General features: G+C 34.3%; 1 protein-coding gene across 1 annotated transcript in view; it reads left to right on the top strand.

Moving 5' to 3' along the window:
* LOC132555674 (atrial natriuretic peptide receptor 1-like) overlaps positions 1-2,251 on the top strand; it is a 31,647-nt gene extending 29,396 nt beyond the window's left edge. The window contains 3 exon segments of the mRNA XM_060220028.1: positions 363-461; positions 1,354-1,445; positions 2,171-2,251. Coding sequence (XP_060076011.1) covers positions 363-461; positions 1,354-1,445; positions 2,171-2,251 — 272 coding nt within the window.
* Positions 2,252-17,698: the final 15,447 nt, after the last annotated feature.

Genomic DNA, 17,698 nt, shown 5'->3' with positions numbered 1-17,698 from the left:
TTTTTTTAATAAAAGTTTTATGAACAAGTTACTACTTTTGAAAGAAGATTTGTAATTTATTTGAAACACTTTTCCCTTCATCTGTGTAACCTAACTAATGTAATAATCCTTCTTTTGACGTCATCAACAATAAGAATGTGACGTCAAAAATCCTACTGGTATTGTGATGTTAACCAAAATGGCGGCATTATAGGTGAAAACTGATGTATTGGATCAAAAATGTTTTATAAATTTTACATGAATTTCACCACCAACAACAGAATTACAGTTTGAATTGATCTGGCCTTGCTCAATACAATGTCAAACGATGGGGTACATAATATCGAGCAGATTTGGTAATTAATGCCAGGTACTTTTTTTAGGGTCTTGTGTAGCTGGTGTGATCGGACAAAAAATGCCTCGATATTGCTTATTTGGAGACACAGTCAACACGGCCTCAAGGATGGAAAGCACGAGCGAAGGTACGCATAACTAATCTTAAAAGAACTGGAAGCACATCTATAACTGGCAAATGTAGTTAACGGAAAAAAATATCGGAAAGGCAATATTTTATTTTATTTTCAAATCAAGCAGGTCATTAAAACCTAAATTTTATTCGGACTGCACTCACTGACCCACAGACTCGTGTTCTGTTGTGTCAGCAGGATGTCGATGCTTCCTGTATGTTGACCGCGACATCGCCACTAATCAGACACGATACATCACCAAATATACATAATTCTAATTAATTTTCTTTCTGGTTCTCCGGTACCTGATGACCGGTCAGTTGTTCTAATTAAATGACAGGTCGATTCCTCTACATTGCAATCATATGAAGTGCGAAGATTATAACGAGGTGACAAATCAGAATACGTTTGAGAAAAGTGCTGAAAAACAGATGATGAACAAATCAACGTAACATCAAACAGAAACGATACAATATTGTTGCCATAGAAATGTAACTCGGAATAATGTTTCTTACGTCACGAGTTTTAATCAATACCCGTTACAGACGATACTTGTAGCAGACGAAACGTGTTACGGACGACACGCGTTAAAGACAATATCTGTTACATATGATACGTATTACGGACGATGCATTTTCTACAGACAATACCTGTTACCGACGATACGTATTACGGACGGTACTTTTTACAACCATTACGATATTACTGGTAACGAAATTCATTGGACAACGGCATACGAATAAAAAAAATTAACAATAATATGCTTGCTTTATGCTGGTCCTAACATGATTCTTCAAACAAAATGAATACGTCGCTGTTCTCTTCATTTAGTCGTGTTCAGATTGTCGATAGTTTGTTCATCTTGTTTTTGACATGTCTCAACAATTTTATATTTTTATGCACATAGCTTGCGCGATCCAAGTCAGCAACATCACAGCAAATTTGCTCATGGATGATCCCTCAATGATTCTTACAGAGCGTGGACAAATGGAGATAAAGGTATCACACTTTTGATTTTGATATAAAATCAAACGGTTTCCACTACTCTTTTACAAAGGATTAAATGGTTACCATCGATACCACGTCGCGAAAAAAGGGTAGATTTCTCAGGAAACATTGTAAGTAAGCATAAATGTGGATCCACTGAGAATTGCCATTGAGTATTGATAAACCAGTTAATGACTTAATTTGTTGCTATCGATATTAATGTGACATTGACGATTTTACTTACATTCGATGTCACGATGAAATCAAAGCTTTCAGTATTGTTACAAACCAATAGTGGTTAAAAACCGATGGTAATTAAAGGGAATAAAATGGAAGATATACAACATATAGTAGAGATGAACAATAAAGCCTAGAAGAAAGTACATTAAATCCTTGTCCTTTCGCGAAAAAAAAATCCACAAGAACAAAAAAAAAACAAAAACAAAAATCGAAAAGACGGTATATCAAGAGATACCTATTATCTCCCTTCCCTTGCAAAAGAACTCCAATGCCTTTCTGTTGGAGCTAAGGGTGAAATGGGAGAGAAAATATGTTAGTATTTGGCGAAAAGACGAAACTTAAAAAGGCACACACTAGCAGTTAAAGCTTTACCGTATCATCAAACACTTTATGCATAGGTAGATAGAGTGTGTGATATGTTAAAGGGGTTTCCAAAGGTGTCTCGTGAATTTAGCTGAAAAATAACACAAACTTGAGTTGATGCTTTCTCATTTCAGGGGAAAGGACAAATGACAACCTACTTCCTGGATTGGAGACAGACAGAACCATGCAAGCTAGCGAAATCTAAGTCTGACTAATGAGCATTATATATAACCATACAGTGTACGGGGAGTTGAGAATTCCAAGCTTGAGAAGTGCCAGTGTTGTTGTACCGAGCGTTGTAATTTTTCAGTTTTCCGCTAAAGGTTACGCCTGAAGGGATCTCCAGTCTGTACAATAACCTATAGAAGATGGCATATTACTTATTACTATGAACGAGTTACACGTTCACGTATATTACCGAAACCTTGACGGGGACTTACCTCTTCTTTTATTGTTCATGTTTATTGTATCCATTTTTATGATGCCTGTCTACTCATGAAATTAACGAAAAATAGATCCCTTCGAAGAGTAGAGCCTTGACAGTAAAACGTCTGTGTTACTTAGATCTTGATATCCGTTCTACACAGATCGAAGTATCATTAGATCAAATCGATATATATATATTCTTAAATATCGATCTCCGTTTACATAGATCGATACATCATGATATCCCGATCTTAATTTTCATAGATCGACATATATTTAGGTCTCGATCTCCGTTTACACAGATCGATATATCATTAGGTCATATAGATATATCTTTAGATCTCGATTTCCATTTTACACAAATCGATATATTTTTAGATCATATACATATATCTTTAAATCTCGATCTCCGTTTTACACAGATCGATATATCCTTAGGTGTTATAAAGATATCTTTAGATCTCGATCTCCATTTTTCACAAATCGATATATTTTTAGATCATATACATATATCCTTAGATTTGGTTGTCCATTTAACATAAATCGATGTATCCCCATATCTCGATCTCCGTTTTACATTGATCGATTTATCATCAAATTTCTATTTCCGTTTTACATAAATCGTTATATCCTTAGATCTCGATCTCCGTGATCTCCGTTTTACACATTTCGATATAACCTTAGATCGCGTTCTCAGTTTTATATAAATCAATATATAATTAGATTTCAGTCTCTGTTTTACACCGATCGACATATCCTTATATCTCGACTTCCATTTTACATAGATCCATTACAAATAGATTCGCCGCCAAATGATTATCTGATCTACTTAATTCTTATCGGCTGACTAAGTAATTACCCTTGCTTGTATGTCGATATTTGGCAGATAAATTATACCCGGATACTATGAGGAGGTGGGCTATTGAAATCTTCCGTGTCTTTTTTTAAACAATTTTATTATCACTATTTCTTGAGAAGTAATGAATGGTTTTTTTCAAAAAACATAATGTATGGTCCTCCTTGTGATGCCCTGTAATTTTGGACTAAAACAATAAGTCAAATGACTGAAAGATAACGACCTTGGGTTTTAATCATGGATATCTGTTTTTGCTATTTCTTGAGAGGTTCTGTATGGATAATTGTCTAGTTTCACTTTGTGGTTTCTCTTGGTCCCTAGTAGAACCCTTTTAATTTTGAGACTGACGAAAGAAAGAAAAAATGGCTAACATGTGGCCATCTTCGATTTTGTCAATTCAAAGTTTGCTATTGCTATTTCTTTAAGAATATTTTATACATTTTCACATATTTTATATGTAGGTAGCATTAGTCCTTTTTGTTGTATGCTTTTTGGATCCTCGTGAATATCGTTATTTGGGGAAAGTACTTTGATGGATCTTTCCTTAATTTTATTTGAAGGCTCCATTAGGTCTCTAGTCTAGTTTTGGATTGTCCATTTCGTAATTGAGAGACATGAAGGGAAACGATCCAACGTTTAAAGACCAAATAAAAATCAAATAATTGTGGTAGCAGAGATCCCCGTAGGATTCCTTGTTTTATTATATTTTTTTATTAGAGTACATTACGTTTAAAAAATGCTACAGTTCTGTGATATGTTCCAAAGCCATTTTCTAATGTGCCTTGTTTCAGTATTTTTGACAGAGATAGCATATTGTGGATGGTGATATCGCTAATCCAGTGGTAATGTCGTTAATCCATTGGTAATATCGTCAACCCATTGGTGATATTGTTAATCCATTGGTAATATTATTAATCCATTAGTCATGTCGTTAATTCGTTGGCGTTAATCCATTGGTAATATCGTTAATCCATTGGTGATATCCTTAATCCATTTGTGATATCGTTAATCCGTTGGTGATATCGTTAATCCGTTCGTAGTGTCGTTAATCCGTTGGTAATGTCGTTAATCCGTTCGTAGTGTCGTTAATCCGTTGGTAATGTCGTTAATCCGGCCGTAATGTCGTTAATGCATTGGTAATATCGTTAATCTGTTCGTAATGTCGTTAATCCGTTGGTAATATCGTTAATCTATTTTTTTTATTCAAGATCATTAAGTAAACTAAACAAACTGAAATCCGCAAAAATCTTGCATATGTATATTTCTCGTAACGATTTTTTTTATAAACCAAAAAGTCATTTGATGAAGTCCCATAGATTCGCACGGGAGAGCTGGTCTTATTCTGATAGAGGAAAAAATCAATGTGAAATGTGTTATCGACGACATGTTTGTTTTTACGTAAATAATCTCTATCATTGCGAAAAAATATATATAAAGCGAACGAAGAATATATAACAGGTTTGATCAATCTGACACCGGAGGCTGCAATTGCAGAATGAATTGTAATGTAAACTTTTCTTGTTTGAAAACACAGTGAAGTATGAATTTCACGATATGTCTATATGAATTACTCTTACCTGCATGTCATTTGTAATTCATTTTAAAAGTGAAATGGTTTGTTGTTTAAACTTTATTTTATTGATGTATATTGCAATAATATACATGATGAATCAATGAAAAGATTCAGAAACAAGTAAATCTGTCTCCTTATATCTATAGAACAGCTATGGGACAGTATTGACAATGATACATAAGGCGCAAACGTTTAGAGAGAGGTAATGTCGGGGTATATCTGTATTGCTGGAACAATTCTAAATTGGCACAATAGAGTTTTTACACTGACGCAATATGTAGAACAATATGATATATCTTTAGTAAATACCACGATATTAAATATTATTTCAAGTTTAAAGGAGATAGTTTTAATCAGAAACGTTTGGATCTATTAATCAAGTTTTGTACACAATCAAAGATAGTTTTATCATACTGAATTAGCATGCCTGGACTACCAAATAGTAAAGTATTAACATTATAGTTAGGAGGAAGGTTTCTAAAAAATTAATTTCATACCTGCTGGTAGTTACGACAATGGAGGGGGAGATGTTCGGTAGTTTCAACAGACCGAATAATGAGCACATAGGGCTATCAGTCTCGTGACTACATATAACTGTTCAGGGAGCTCAGTCACGCATGGTGGATCTGACCGTGTCGGCTTCTATGACTATCGGCATTTAAGAACTTTTTAAGATTACTAATTGACGAGTTGTGTTTTATGTCATCGAGAAATGCGTTCCACAAGTCAACAGAAGAGAGTAAGAAATTGTCTATAAAAAGGTCAGTTCGACAGTTTACTTAACAATAATTGTTATCTCTTATGGTGTTATGAATATGTATGTTGGAGTGACGAGTAGTCAGAAAGTTAGTGAGGTAAAGGGCACTGGCTATGAACAATTTTACAGAATTGTTTCTACAAATAGTCTGTCGCGACTTGTGAGATTGGTAGCCCCAATCACAATTCAGTATACACTCACATACTCCACACTGTTCCGAATTAATCAAATAATAATACCATTTATTATATATATTTAATTTTAGCTTTACACGACATTTCCTGTCTGGCTAATTTTGATTTCCCTATGTCGCCTCCTACGTTTCAACACTTGACTTTGGTATCAAAGACGAGTCCTCCAAGGACGAAAATTTGGTTTCGCGTAATCTAATCAACTGTTTGTCTTCAAAGTTTCTAATTATAGATCAGTATCGGGAGTTGTTTTAAAGTTATATGTCTTTTTCACAATCCCTGAAGGATCTCGAGCTATGAAGGATGTTGTTGTCAGGGTCATCAATCCATTGTTCCTTATTCTATGTTGTCTTATAACATGTGAATAAATATATTTTACTTACAGTGATGCACTTTGGTTTGTTTCTTATGCACGAGATTTAAATAATTTTGTACCAAGTGAGCAAAATGCATGCTGAATAATATTCAGTCTCAATTCAAGAATAGGTGAAACTTTTTTTTCTCTCTCTCTGTTGTCAGTCCCAAACAGCGAAGATTTAAACAAGTTCGAACTGAAGTTGCCTTTGAGCTCAAAAAAACGACATACGTGTAGGGACTATGCTTTTCAAAGGATAACCCGACAATTTTCAGATGTTCAAGACTGTTGGATGTAACTTGACTTCTGTGTTGGAGGATAAGAATCAGTTTTATTTAATACAACGAATTAATTTAAAGATAATTTTTATGTTGCTAAAGGAAACAAGATATTTTCTAAACATGAAATTTCAGAAATGGTTGACCCAATTAGTTAATCTGGCTGTGCCAAAAAAGGTAGAAAATAACAAAAGGAGGAGAGAGAGTGGGAGGGGGGGGAGTGGTTGTCAATGTAGCATGTAATGTTTACAAACAGCTGCAACAACAAAACACGCCACACCTTAGCCTGTGATTTTATACAAACACGCGGTACTGTAATAATGGAAAACGGACATATTATTGGCCTTGTTTGGAAATGTGGAAATTAAACCAGAAGACATATTTACCATGTTCTTTAGATACCATTCATTAAAAAAAGTATCACAAATCTGCTAATTTATGTTAATAATGAGCATGACGATCTGTTATAATATACATATAACATTAATGCAGCTGAGTTTTTTTTAATACTTTCGAATTTCTCATAAAAATAATGTCAACGGCGATTAGCGGTCAAGAGAAGTTGAAGAAACGTCTCTCATGTCTTTCCTGGAGTGACATTACACTCTACCACATTGCCAGCAGTCAGTACTAGATCGTTACACCTAATAATAACAGCAAAGACAAACTCAACTTAATTAAAATTAGGGCAAAATATGAACAAAATAATTACAAGGAGACTTCTGAAGAAAGTAATGGAAAAATAAGACCGTGTGTTCCTGAAGAGTAAACGTCTTCTTCTTCTTGGTCAATCCAAGTAAGAATTGTCATGTTCCCAAATGGGAACTCTATAGATGTGTTTGATGTTATCGTTTTATGTTTGGTTTATATTTTGAATTTAAAATCTTTAACGAACGGTGAATTAAAGAGATTTAAAATTAATTAAAGAAACACATAAAAAACAAAGGATCAATGAAAAACAAAAGGGAATAATTGTTTGATTTTAAAATTCATTGAAAGCTATCGATTCCAATATCTTATTGTGAATCAACTAACGTGGCTGAAAAATGTCCAAAGAGAGTTTGTCATGCATCACACTTATGTTTTTATGAACACGTCGGAGGTTTGTAATTTAGCAAAACCAATGATGATCAATTATACCTTTGATACATTTCCGTTTAAAAATTGACACGTCCGTACTTATCAACAGTTGCCCGGGTAACCGATCAGGTAATACAAATGAAGTAGAGTTCGTTTTCTTTATATTTGTGACACGTTACTTTTATTCTGTGTGTTTTTGTTGTTGTTTTTTTTTCTTTTCTTTTTTTAAGTTTAGCTCGTCCCTTTAATTTTATTCCTTCGTCTATAACACCGATATAATTTTATCATCTTTTGTCGATGATACTAGTAAATCAGTTAAGAGATATGTACAAAAAAGAACGGAACGTGATATCAATTTTTCATTGGACTTGTTGGTATCGTTAAATAGATTGCAGAGTAATGTTGAACAAAGTGTTAAATGTGTATGAGTTATCTCCCATGGATCGCTGGACATATGGTATAACGTGTTGTGTTTGAGACTTTTTATCAGGCCCCAGGCGTATAGTATTTCCCGTGTCTGTCCATCCTGTTACATTCCGTACCGAATCAGTCATACACTGTATCTTGAGAACCTGTCAACATATTTGTTTCCTATGTAAAGATTAAGGAATTAATCCCCCTCCTCTCTGTCTCCCTCTCTTTCTCTCTCTCTTTCTCTCTCTCTGTTTTGTAAATACCAATAATATATTTTGTTGTAATTAAAACCATTCGGTTTGTATTATTTCCATTTTAACGAAATTGTATTCTAAATAAATTAGTGGTGCTTAAAACAATACTTATCTGCTTTACATTTATCAAAACCCTTCTGTCAGGTATGTAATTGTGCAATTTTGTAAATTACCGGTTAACAGGTACCAAAAGGTCAACAACAACAGTAGTATTTAGGGAAGGTCATCCAGATCTGATCTATTAGTTTACTTCATTATCTACATCGATGTGATTTTCAGGACTTCAAAACGCTGAAGATATATTTCAGCAAGTCAGCCAGATGAATGAGAAAGCAGTCTTTAAATTTCTTTACATTTGTTACAGTTACAAATGATCAATACCAGCTTTAATCAATTTACTTGAAAACAACAAAAACTGTGTAGAAAACTGTAATTATCCTTACGTTTTACTCAAAATGATATAGCATTTGAAATAAAATGCTATATAGGTAAAATAATATGTTATACAAGTAAAAATATGATATACAATGTATAGGTAAAATTATATATATAGGTGAAATGATATGCTATACAGGTAAAATAATATGCTATACAAAAATCGTGAATACAGGTGAAATAATATGTTATACAAGTACAAAATTTGATATATAGGTAAAATAATATGCTATACAGGTGAAATGATATGCTTTACAGTTAAAATAATATGCTATATATGCTATACAGGTAAAAATATGCTATACAGGTAAAATAATATGTTATACAAGTAAAAAGTATTATATATAGGTAAAATAATATGATATACACGTGAAATGATATGCTATACAGGTAAAATAATATGTTATACAAGTAAAAAGTATTATATATAGGTAAAATAATATGATATATAGGTGAAATGATATGCTATACAGGTAAAATAATATGCTATACAAGTGAAAATATGCTATACAGGTAAAATAATATGCTATCTAGGTAAATAATATGCTATAAAGGTACTTGCAATCAGTGTTACCCGTACCATAGGACTTGCAATCAGTGTTCAGGATTCCATTGGACAATAGCATTGTCCTCGGCGCTCGTAATATCCTCCATGGTTCCGTCACTATCTAGCAGTTTAAGAACGAGGAATTAGGCCTCTAGCGGAGAACTCTTACTTTTTTCTAGGTTTGAAACCTCGTTTTTTTTTTTTTTTTTTTTTTTTTTTTTGTAAAAACATGTGTAAGGTGTGAAATTAACTATATCACAGGTGTTCGTGGGGATATCCTGTGGTTTATATGAGTGGAGTAATCTGCAGCTCGTCTTCGATGTAAGAAATCTATTTAATATCGACCCTATGTTATATATTACACCAGACAATATCTGTAACGCGCTATACCTGTACAAAAGGTTTGCGACAGGTAAAAGTGACAATGACATTCCCTAGCTCCTGAAGCTCGCCTATATACATCTGTATCTCTCGTTACATCGCTGTAGCGAAATGGAAATTCAAACGATAAAGGATTTCATTTTTATAACGTTTGTGTGACCAGTATGAGGTCTCGTTAAATATGCCCTTTTGATCTCGTGAGTACGATGTTATAGCTAGCTCAATAGAAAATTCCTCACATTCCATCCGTACAGGCTGGTGTTCCTGAATGTCATGATGTTTAGACGAATGCGTTTCCTTTATTTGTTATAGGGACAAGAATAAGGATGTAGGCTGGACTGCCACGAGACCACATTTAAAAACAGATGATGAATTTATATATTTTGATTCGTTTTTTCTTTCTCTCTCTTCCTGCTCCTATCCTTGTCGTTTCCTGTAGATAGCTTTGTTTTTTTCGTTTCTTGTGTTTCAGCTGTTCTCTCTCTCTCTCTCTCTCTCTCTCTCTCTCTCTCTCTCTCTCTCTCTCTCTCTCTCTCTCTCTCTCTCTCTCTCTCTCTCTGTTTTGTTTTTGTTTTGTTTCTTTGTTTTTACTATTATTTTCTTTAGTTATGTGTTTATTTAATTTTGGTAACAAAACAGAACTTGAGAGAGTGCGTAATAGGTATAGAGTATGATGGATATGAAAATTCTGTCAGAAGGAGACTTGATCAACCTCACATAATTGTAGGTAATTATTAAATAACAAAAACAGGGCCTGAAAGATTCTATATGTTTATATATATATATATGTATGTATATTATAAATGAAGCAATAATGACAGTACGGACAACCGAATTGTCAAATTTCGAGGCAACCTGCCCCTTTATCTAGACACAAATATTATATAAATTACATCCTATACTTAGCACATAAAACAAAGTTAAAAATCTAAATCGAGAGTTGTGGTGTAAATTTCGGTGTCTCGATAATCCCTTCGGTCGATGGACGCCGAAGACCCTTTATAACGGAAAAAAGACATCCTAAGCTGTTGTTGACTTCAGTCAAACACCCTTCATTTAACTATAAAGGGTTTGGTTGGTAATGGAGTTTTCACACCCGTTCATCCGCTATATATATATATATTCCATGCCCTATCTTATTGACACCATACATACTTCTGATTTCATGTCATGTATCATTATGACTGTTAAAAGGGTCTAATTTAAACGGAGACCATCAGACAACCTTACACCTGTTCAATATATACTACGATGAAATGATGTTTCAGTTTTGTTTAATTGGAGGGCTACCCTTCCATAGCGCATTCTGTTCGAATTAAGTTCTTCAGATCAGATAATTGTACAGAAGACACAGGTGCATAATAACACCTTTAAATACTAATTAACAAGGTAGAACCAAATAAAGGAATAAACTACATCATACAAGTGTTTCGTCCTCTTTTTCGTATTATTGTTTTCAACACTATAGAGAGATCCTAACAGTGACGTTTATAGACACTACGTTAAAGTCCCCTCTATCCTGAAGCAAAAAAAACTTCATTTTATTGTAAAGAGTTTGGTTTGTAATATAGTTTGCACTCCCATCAATACGTCTAAATTAAAAACTCCTCGACCAAAGTCAGAGTGTTGTTACTGTGTACGGAATAAGAAAAGATTAATATACTATCCGGAAAGATGTCCTCAATGTTGACTTAAGGGACGTCCTATTCTAACTAACTAAAGAAAAGATTTACATACTATCCGGAAAGATGTCCTCAATGTTGACTTAAGGGACGTCCTATTCTAACTAACTAAAGAAAAGATTTACATACTATCCGGAAAGACGTCATCAATGTTGACTTAAGGGACGTCCTATTCTAACTAACTAAAGAAAAAATTTACATACTATCCGGAAAGACGTCATCAATGTTGACTTAAGGGACGTCCTATTCTAACTAACTAAAGAAAAGATTTACATACTATCCGGAAAGATGTCATCAATGTTGACTTAAGGGACGTCCCATTCTAGATTAGATTAGATTAGATTCTTTATTAGCCAGGAGCCTTACGGCTCATAGGCACAAAAGTAATACATTTACATATAAATATATAATAATATATAATACATGCATGTAGCTTACGCTCACACACACCACCTCACACACCATCCCTCACACACACACCATCTCACCCACACACACACACACACACACACACACACGCTGACATATCGGGAGAGCTGAACACATAACATACATATATATATATATATAGCTGTATACATGATCCTAGCAAAAAGAGTTGGCATTATTAGAGATTTTTTTGGTAGCATAAAACAAATCACAAAGTTTTTACATGGTAGCATAAAACAAATATTTTCCCAAATTACAACCTTTTTAGTATCCTTAATTCCTCATAAAAAGGGCATTTTAAAATAAAATGGAATTCATCTTCAATATCTTCTCCATTACATCTGATGCACACTCTATATTTTCTTCCAATATTTCTACGACGCCCAGTTTCTATATTAAGATTATGTGCAGATAGTCTAAACTTTGTAATTAAACGTGTGTATTTCGTTTCAATTGGCTTACATAAATAATATTGCAAATTAAAGTTATCAGTAAGATATTGGTACAAATATCCTTTAGAAGAGTCTTTAATTCTGCTTAAAATTTCTTGTTTATTTACATCTAATAACCTCTGTTTTATTCTATTATACGCAGCACTAGCAGGAAGATCATTTTCAAATAAATACTCAAGGCCTAATATTGACAACTCTTGTTTTATATTACTCATCCATACATCATTTTCACTCACACATTCGTCATAACATGCTTTCAAGATGCAATTATCGGAACTCTTTATTTTCAACCAATATTTAAAAATTCTTAATTTTCTAGTTACTAATAAAGGTAATATCAAAGATTGTACAAAGACACAGGATTAACAGTTTTTATTACAGTTAGAATTAGATACAGTAGAACCAAACAATGCACGGTACAGCTGGTTCGTCCTTCTTTGACTCGTCAGAGATGCTAAGGGTCTAAATTTTAAAACCCCGGAGGCGACTAAAGAAAATCTAAACTGATCGAAAGAAAAGTCAAAATCTAGATGGGGAGGTGCAGTAGCCATTCAATACATTTCTCAATTTTCACATATCTGATAATCAATTTAAGAACGTATGTGTATAATCTGACTCGTGCCACTATTCGAATGAATTGAGACGTGGCATTATCTGAACACTGAGGTGTTTTGTGCAATCACTTTGAACCTCTGTTAAGGCCTCATCATTTAAAGTTATCAACCTGATTATTTATATTACACGAGACAAGTCTATTGAAATGTAAAATCTTGTCATAACTGCCAAGTTTATGACACACCTGTAATTCCGTAGACTGCATTATAAAAAGATGTTTTCATGTGTGAAATTAATATCGACCTGCCAGACAATATTTTTCTGGGTGTATATGATGTACACAGAGTGTTTATTCATATCTTAAACCTTAATTAGTAATAATGACATTTAATGTAGCAAAAACATCATCGATGGTAATTCATGATAAGTAAACTAAGTGTGACGATAGCTATACCACACCAGAATGTAGAATTTGATCAGTCTCGGTATGTGTAAGTGTTCGTTATAATGCCTGACGGTTTCGTTCTGTATGACACCAGAATGTAGTATTAGATCAGTCTCGGTATGTGTAAGTGTTCGTTATAATGCCTGACGGTTTCGTTCTGTATCACACCAGAATGTAGTATTAGATCAGTCTCGGTATGTGTAAGTGTTCGTTATAATGCCTGACGGTTTTGTTCTGTATCACACCAGAATGTAGTATTAGATCAGTCACGGTATGTGTAAGTGTTCGTTATAATGCCTGACGGTTTTGTTCTGTATCACACCAGAATGTAGTATTAGATCAGTCACGGTATGTGTAAGTGTTCGTTATAATGCCTGACGGTTTTGTTCTGTATCACACCAGAATGTAGTATTAGATCAGTCACGGTATGTGTAAGTGTTCGTTATAATGGCTGACGGTTTTGTTCTGTATCACACCAGAATGTAGTATTAGATCAGTCACGGTATGTGTAAGTGTTAAGTGTTCGTTATAATGCCTGACGGTTTTGTTCTGTATGACACCAGAATGTAGTATTAGATCAGTCACGGTATGTGTAAGTGTTAAGTGTTCGTTATAATGCCTGACGGTTTTGTTCTGTATCACACCAGAATGTAGTATTAGATCAGTCACGGTATGTGTAAGTGTTAAGTGTTCGTTATAATGGCTGACGGTTTTGTTCTGTATCACACCAGAATGTAGTATTAGATCAGTCACGGTATGTGTAAGTGTTAAGTGTTCGTTATAATGGCTGACGGTTTTGTTCTGTATCACACCAGAATGTAGTATTTGATCAGTCACGGTATGTGTAAGTGTTCGTTATAATGGCTGACGGTTTTGTTCTGTATCACACCAGAATGTAGTATTAGATCAGTCACGGTATGTGTAAGTGTTCGTTATAATACTTGACGGTTTTGTTCTGTATGACACCAGAATGTAGTATTAGATCAGTCACGGTATGTGTAAGTGTTAAGTGTTCGTTATAATACCTGACGGTTTTGTTCTGTATCACACCAGAATGTAGTATTAGATCAGTCACGGTATGTGTAAGTGTTCGTTATAATGCCTGACGGTTTTGTTCTGTATGACACCAGAATGTAGTATTAGATCAGTCACGGTATGTGTAAGTGTTCGTTATAATGGCTGACGGTTTTGTTCTGTATCACACCAGAATGTAGTATTAGATCAGTCACGGTATGTGTAAGTGTTAAGTGTTCGTTATAATGCCTGACGGTTTTGTTCTGTATCACACCAGAATGTAGTATTAGATCAGTCACGGTATGTGTAAGTGTTAAGTGTTCGTTATAATGGCTGACGGTTTTGTTCTGTATGACACCAGAATGTAGCATTAGATCAGTCACGGTATGTGTAAGTGTTAAGTGTTCGTTATAATGGCTGACGGTTTTGTTCTGTATCACACCAGAATGTAGTATTAGATCAGTCACGGTATGTGTAAGTGTTCGTTATAATGCCTGACGGTTTTGTTCTGTATCACACCAGAATGTAGTATTAGATCAGTCACGGTATGTGTAAGTGTTAAGTGTTCGTTATAATGCCTGACGGTTTTGTTCTGTATCACACCAGAATGTAGTATTAGATCAGTCACGGTATGTGTAAGTGTTCGGTGTTCGTTATAAAACCTAGTAGTTTCGTTGTTGTTAATATAATTAACGATGGTTGACACGTTGGATGCCGTGGTAATTCGATCGATATTCTGTTTGAATTACTATGTACGTTTTTATGTATATTTTAAGTTACCAGTGAATTCAAGGACGATCATGCAGTCCTCGAAAATTAAGAAATTTTATTTTTTGTACAACTTATACCTAGAGAAAACGATTTAGATTTATCTGTTGAAAAATCCGGTTTTTTTTTCTTTCTGTTTTGACTTATTCGTTACTTGTTTGCTTTCGTTTCGTGTGGTAAATCTTCTTTATGCTGAAGAGAGTCTGTTCTGACGATGCAGTTTACGATTCTGTTCGGCACTTCTTGCGCTCCATTTAACACTAAGCCATGAATGGGTGGCGCTGGTGAATGGATGTTGTAAGAATTATGTAAATTTAACTGCATTAAAAACTAAAAAGTGTAGTCTCCTAAGTCTCTGGATTACATACAGTGTTATTATTGTCTCTGTTAATTGTCATTGAGCCAATCTCGACTCTTTAGAGTGTTAGAGCTGTCTTACTACAATTACCAATGTAAGAGACATATCCAACATTGTCACTAGAAATTAGACATATGCTCTTCTCACCGATCACAACACTGCATAAAGTTATCAACAATTTGTGTTTTCACCGTCACATTCCAGTCTCTGTTCCCTTCACATGTATGAACCAGCCAAGACAAACAGGTTAGTTTAAATAAATCACGTCCAATAGACACCCCTATACAGTTTAGTGTCAGTAAGCTGTCTATTACCTAAACATTATATAGATCTGAAACGATAACGGGTGACATTATATATCACATAAACCTTACACACTAAAAAATCAGGTTTATTACCTTATCTTTTCAGCTATAATAAGTATCATCTTTACATTAATCCGAAGTCAAAAATAGACATGTATTGACTGCCTCAAACATGCTCTACGCTGTCGTAATAAATTATAAAGGACTATACAATGTAGAACCAACGGTGCAGTATAAATAGCAGTGCGAGAGGATTTACTGTAGAGTAACTATAGATAGGTCCTTTAATCCGTATGGTTATGTGAACACAGCTTGTAGGTGTATCTATTGATAATTCAAGCGAGACACCCGTAATAGGCATGCGAATTCACGTTTATAATAGGACGTTTTTACACACGACATGATCTAAGGAACAAGCCTGATGGTTTAAGAATATATTATTTATGTAATTTTTCATACATATCTTACATCTCTGTGAGATCGCGACTGGACTGATGGTGTTTGAATATATACGGGACTGCATTTGGCAATGTGACCTTAATTTCAGACATGGGACATGCTAAGAGCCTTATATGATAGTTGCTTTGATGGATCATTCGAGATTGGTAACGATACTGTATAAGATATCTACCTTATATTTCTCGGTTGTACCCTTCTGTTGCCGACCCCCTCTTTAGTTGCTGAAAGTGTATATTCCTTGAAAGTTCTCTCCAGCTGTTAATTTTGTTCTTCCTTTGGAAGGCAAAAAATTATCAACGTGACATCATAATCATAATCCAAACTCAAATACAATAAAACTAGGGCAAAACTGACAGCTAATTCTGCAAATCGCACGAGGTGCCTTCTGCAAGGTGTTCATTCGTGGACGATAATTATTCATTGCAGATTTCATGATAAAATCCGTTGCTGTATTTTTGCTGTATTTTTGCTGTATAAATTGCTCTTTGTAGTGTTAGTCCAGTCCTCGCATTTTTCACGCCAAAACCAACTAAGAAATCTTTTCACCAAGGTATGTGATCAGCATCTAGGATGTTCGTATTAGTGAATTTCGAAATTCTATAAAACAACATCCCTGCTTCCCCAAACTCTGATGTGTTTATGTTTCAGTTGATTCGGTATTAAAGGACATGCGTCCAACATCAAGATTTCTGTTACAGACGTCGACAAAGAAATTGATTCGATCGTTGCAGTAAGACCACGCCCGCCATTTCCTTGTGTTAATTGAAGTTAATTGACTTATTATTTTTCACCAGTTTTCCTGTAAGTTTTTCTTCAGTTTACAGTTTGAATTAACATTTTGTTAACAAGTTTGTGTTTTTATTTTTTTCCTTTATTACCTTTTCCAAGCACATTTAATGTATATCTGGATTCTGTTGCTTCCTTTGAGTAAGTCTCATACCTTACAATGTGTCTGTAATAATGTAGATTTATCTATCAATTAAACGAAATGCATTTATATCTAACAATTTTTCTTAATTTCATTTGAAACAATTTGAAATTTGAAACGTTATTGGCGCGATACGAAAAATTGGCGATGATCTTGTTCAAAATTTCAACCAGTTCATCGAGTGCCAATATTTAACCCCAACAGGTATCAGAATCAGTCACACATATGAAACATGATGCTAATGATATGTCCTATATTATTATGCCACGACAGTTAAAATTGAATTTGTTTAACAAGCAAGATAAAATTTGAGGTGCTACACAAAGCGGCTATAGAATAAATTGACATTTGTTTGGTATTTTTAAAGACTAGCTATGAAGGATCTCGAGTTTATATTTCCTATATGGTCATTGTTTCAAACCTCTCTGAAAGGGAAATGAAAATTTCATGACACCTTCATCATGACGACCTTCTATGACTTTGAAACAAATTAAGATACTATTTAAGAAATAACTTCGATACTGTTGCAAGCCTTCGTGAAAATGGGCCTTTAACACTCAAATTAGCAGTACTCTCACAGCCTCCATGATTTCAACATGACATTGATGGAGTCAAAGTGTTATATTGATGTAGGTCGTACCTTCTGCCTTAAGATCTTCTGGCGATGTTATGACACGTGTAGACACAGCACAGTGTAATGGGTGTCATAACACTGAAAAC

Source organism: Ylistrum balloti, unplaced genomic scaffold, assembly GCF_031769215.1.
Source record: "Ylistrum balloti isolate Yb309-2 unplaced genomic scaffold, AGI_CSIRO_Ybal_v1 Utg370510, whole genome shotgun sequence".
In the NCBI taxonomy this organism is placed as follows: domain Eukaryota; kingdom Metazoa; phylum Mollusca; class Bivalvia; order Pectinida; family Pectinidae; genus Ylistrum; species Ylistrum balloti.
The sequence above is the reverse complement of the archived record's forward strand: the minus strand, read 5'-3'. Positions and strand labels throughout refer to the sequence as shown.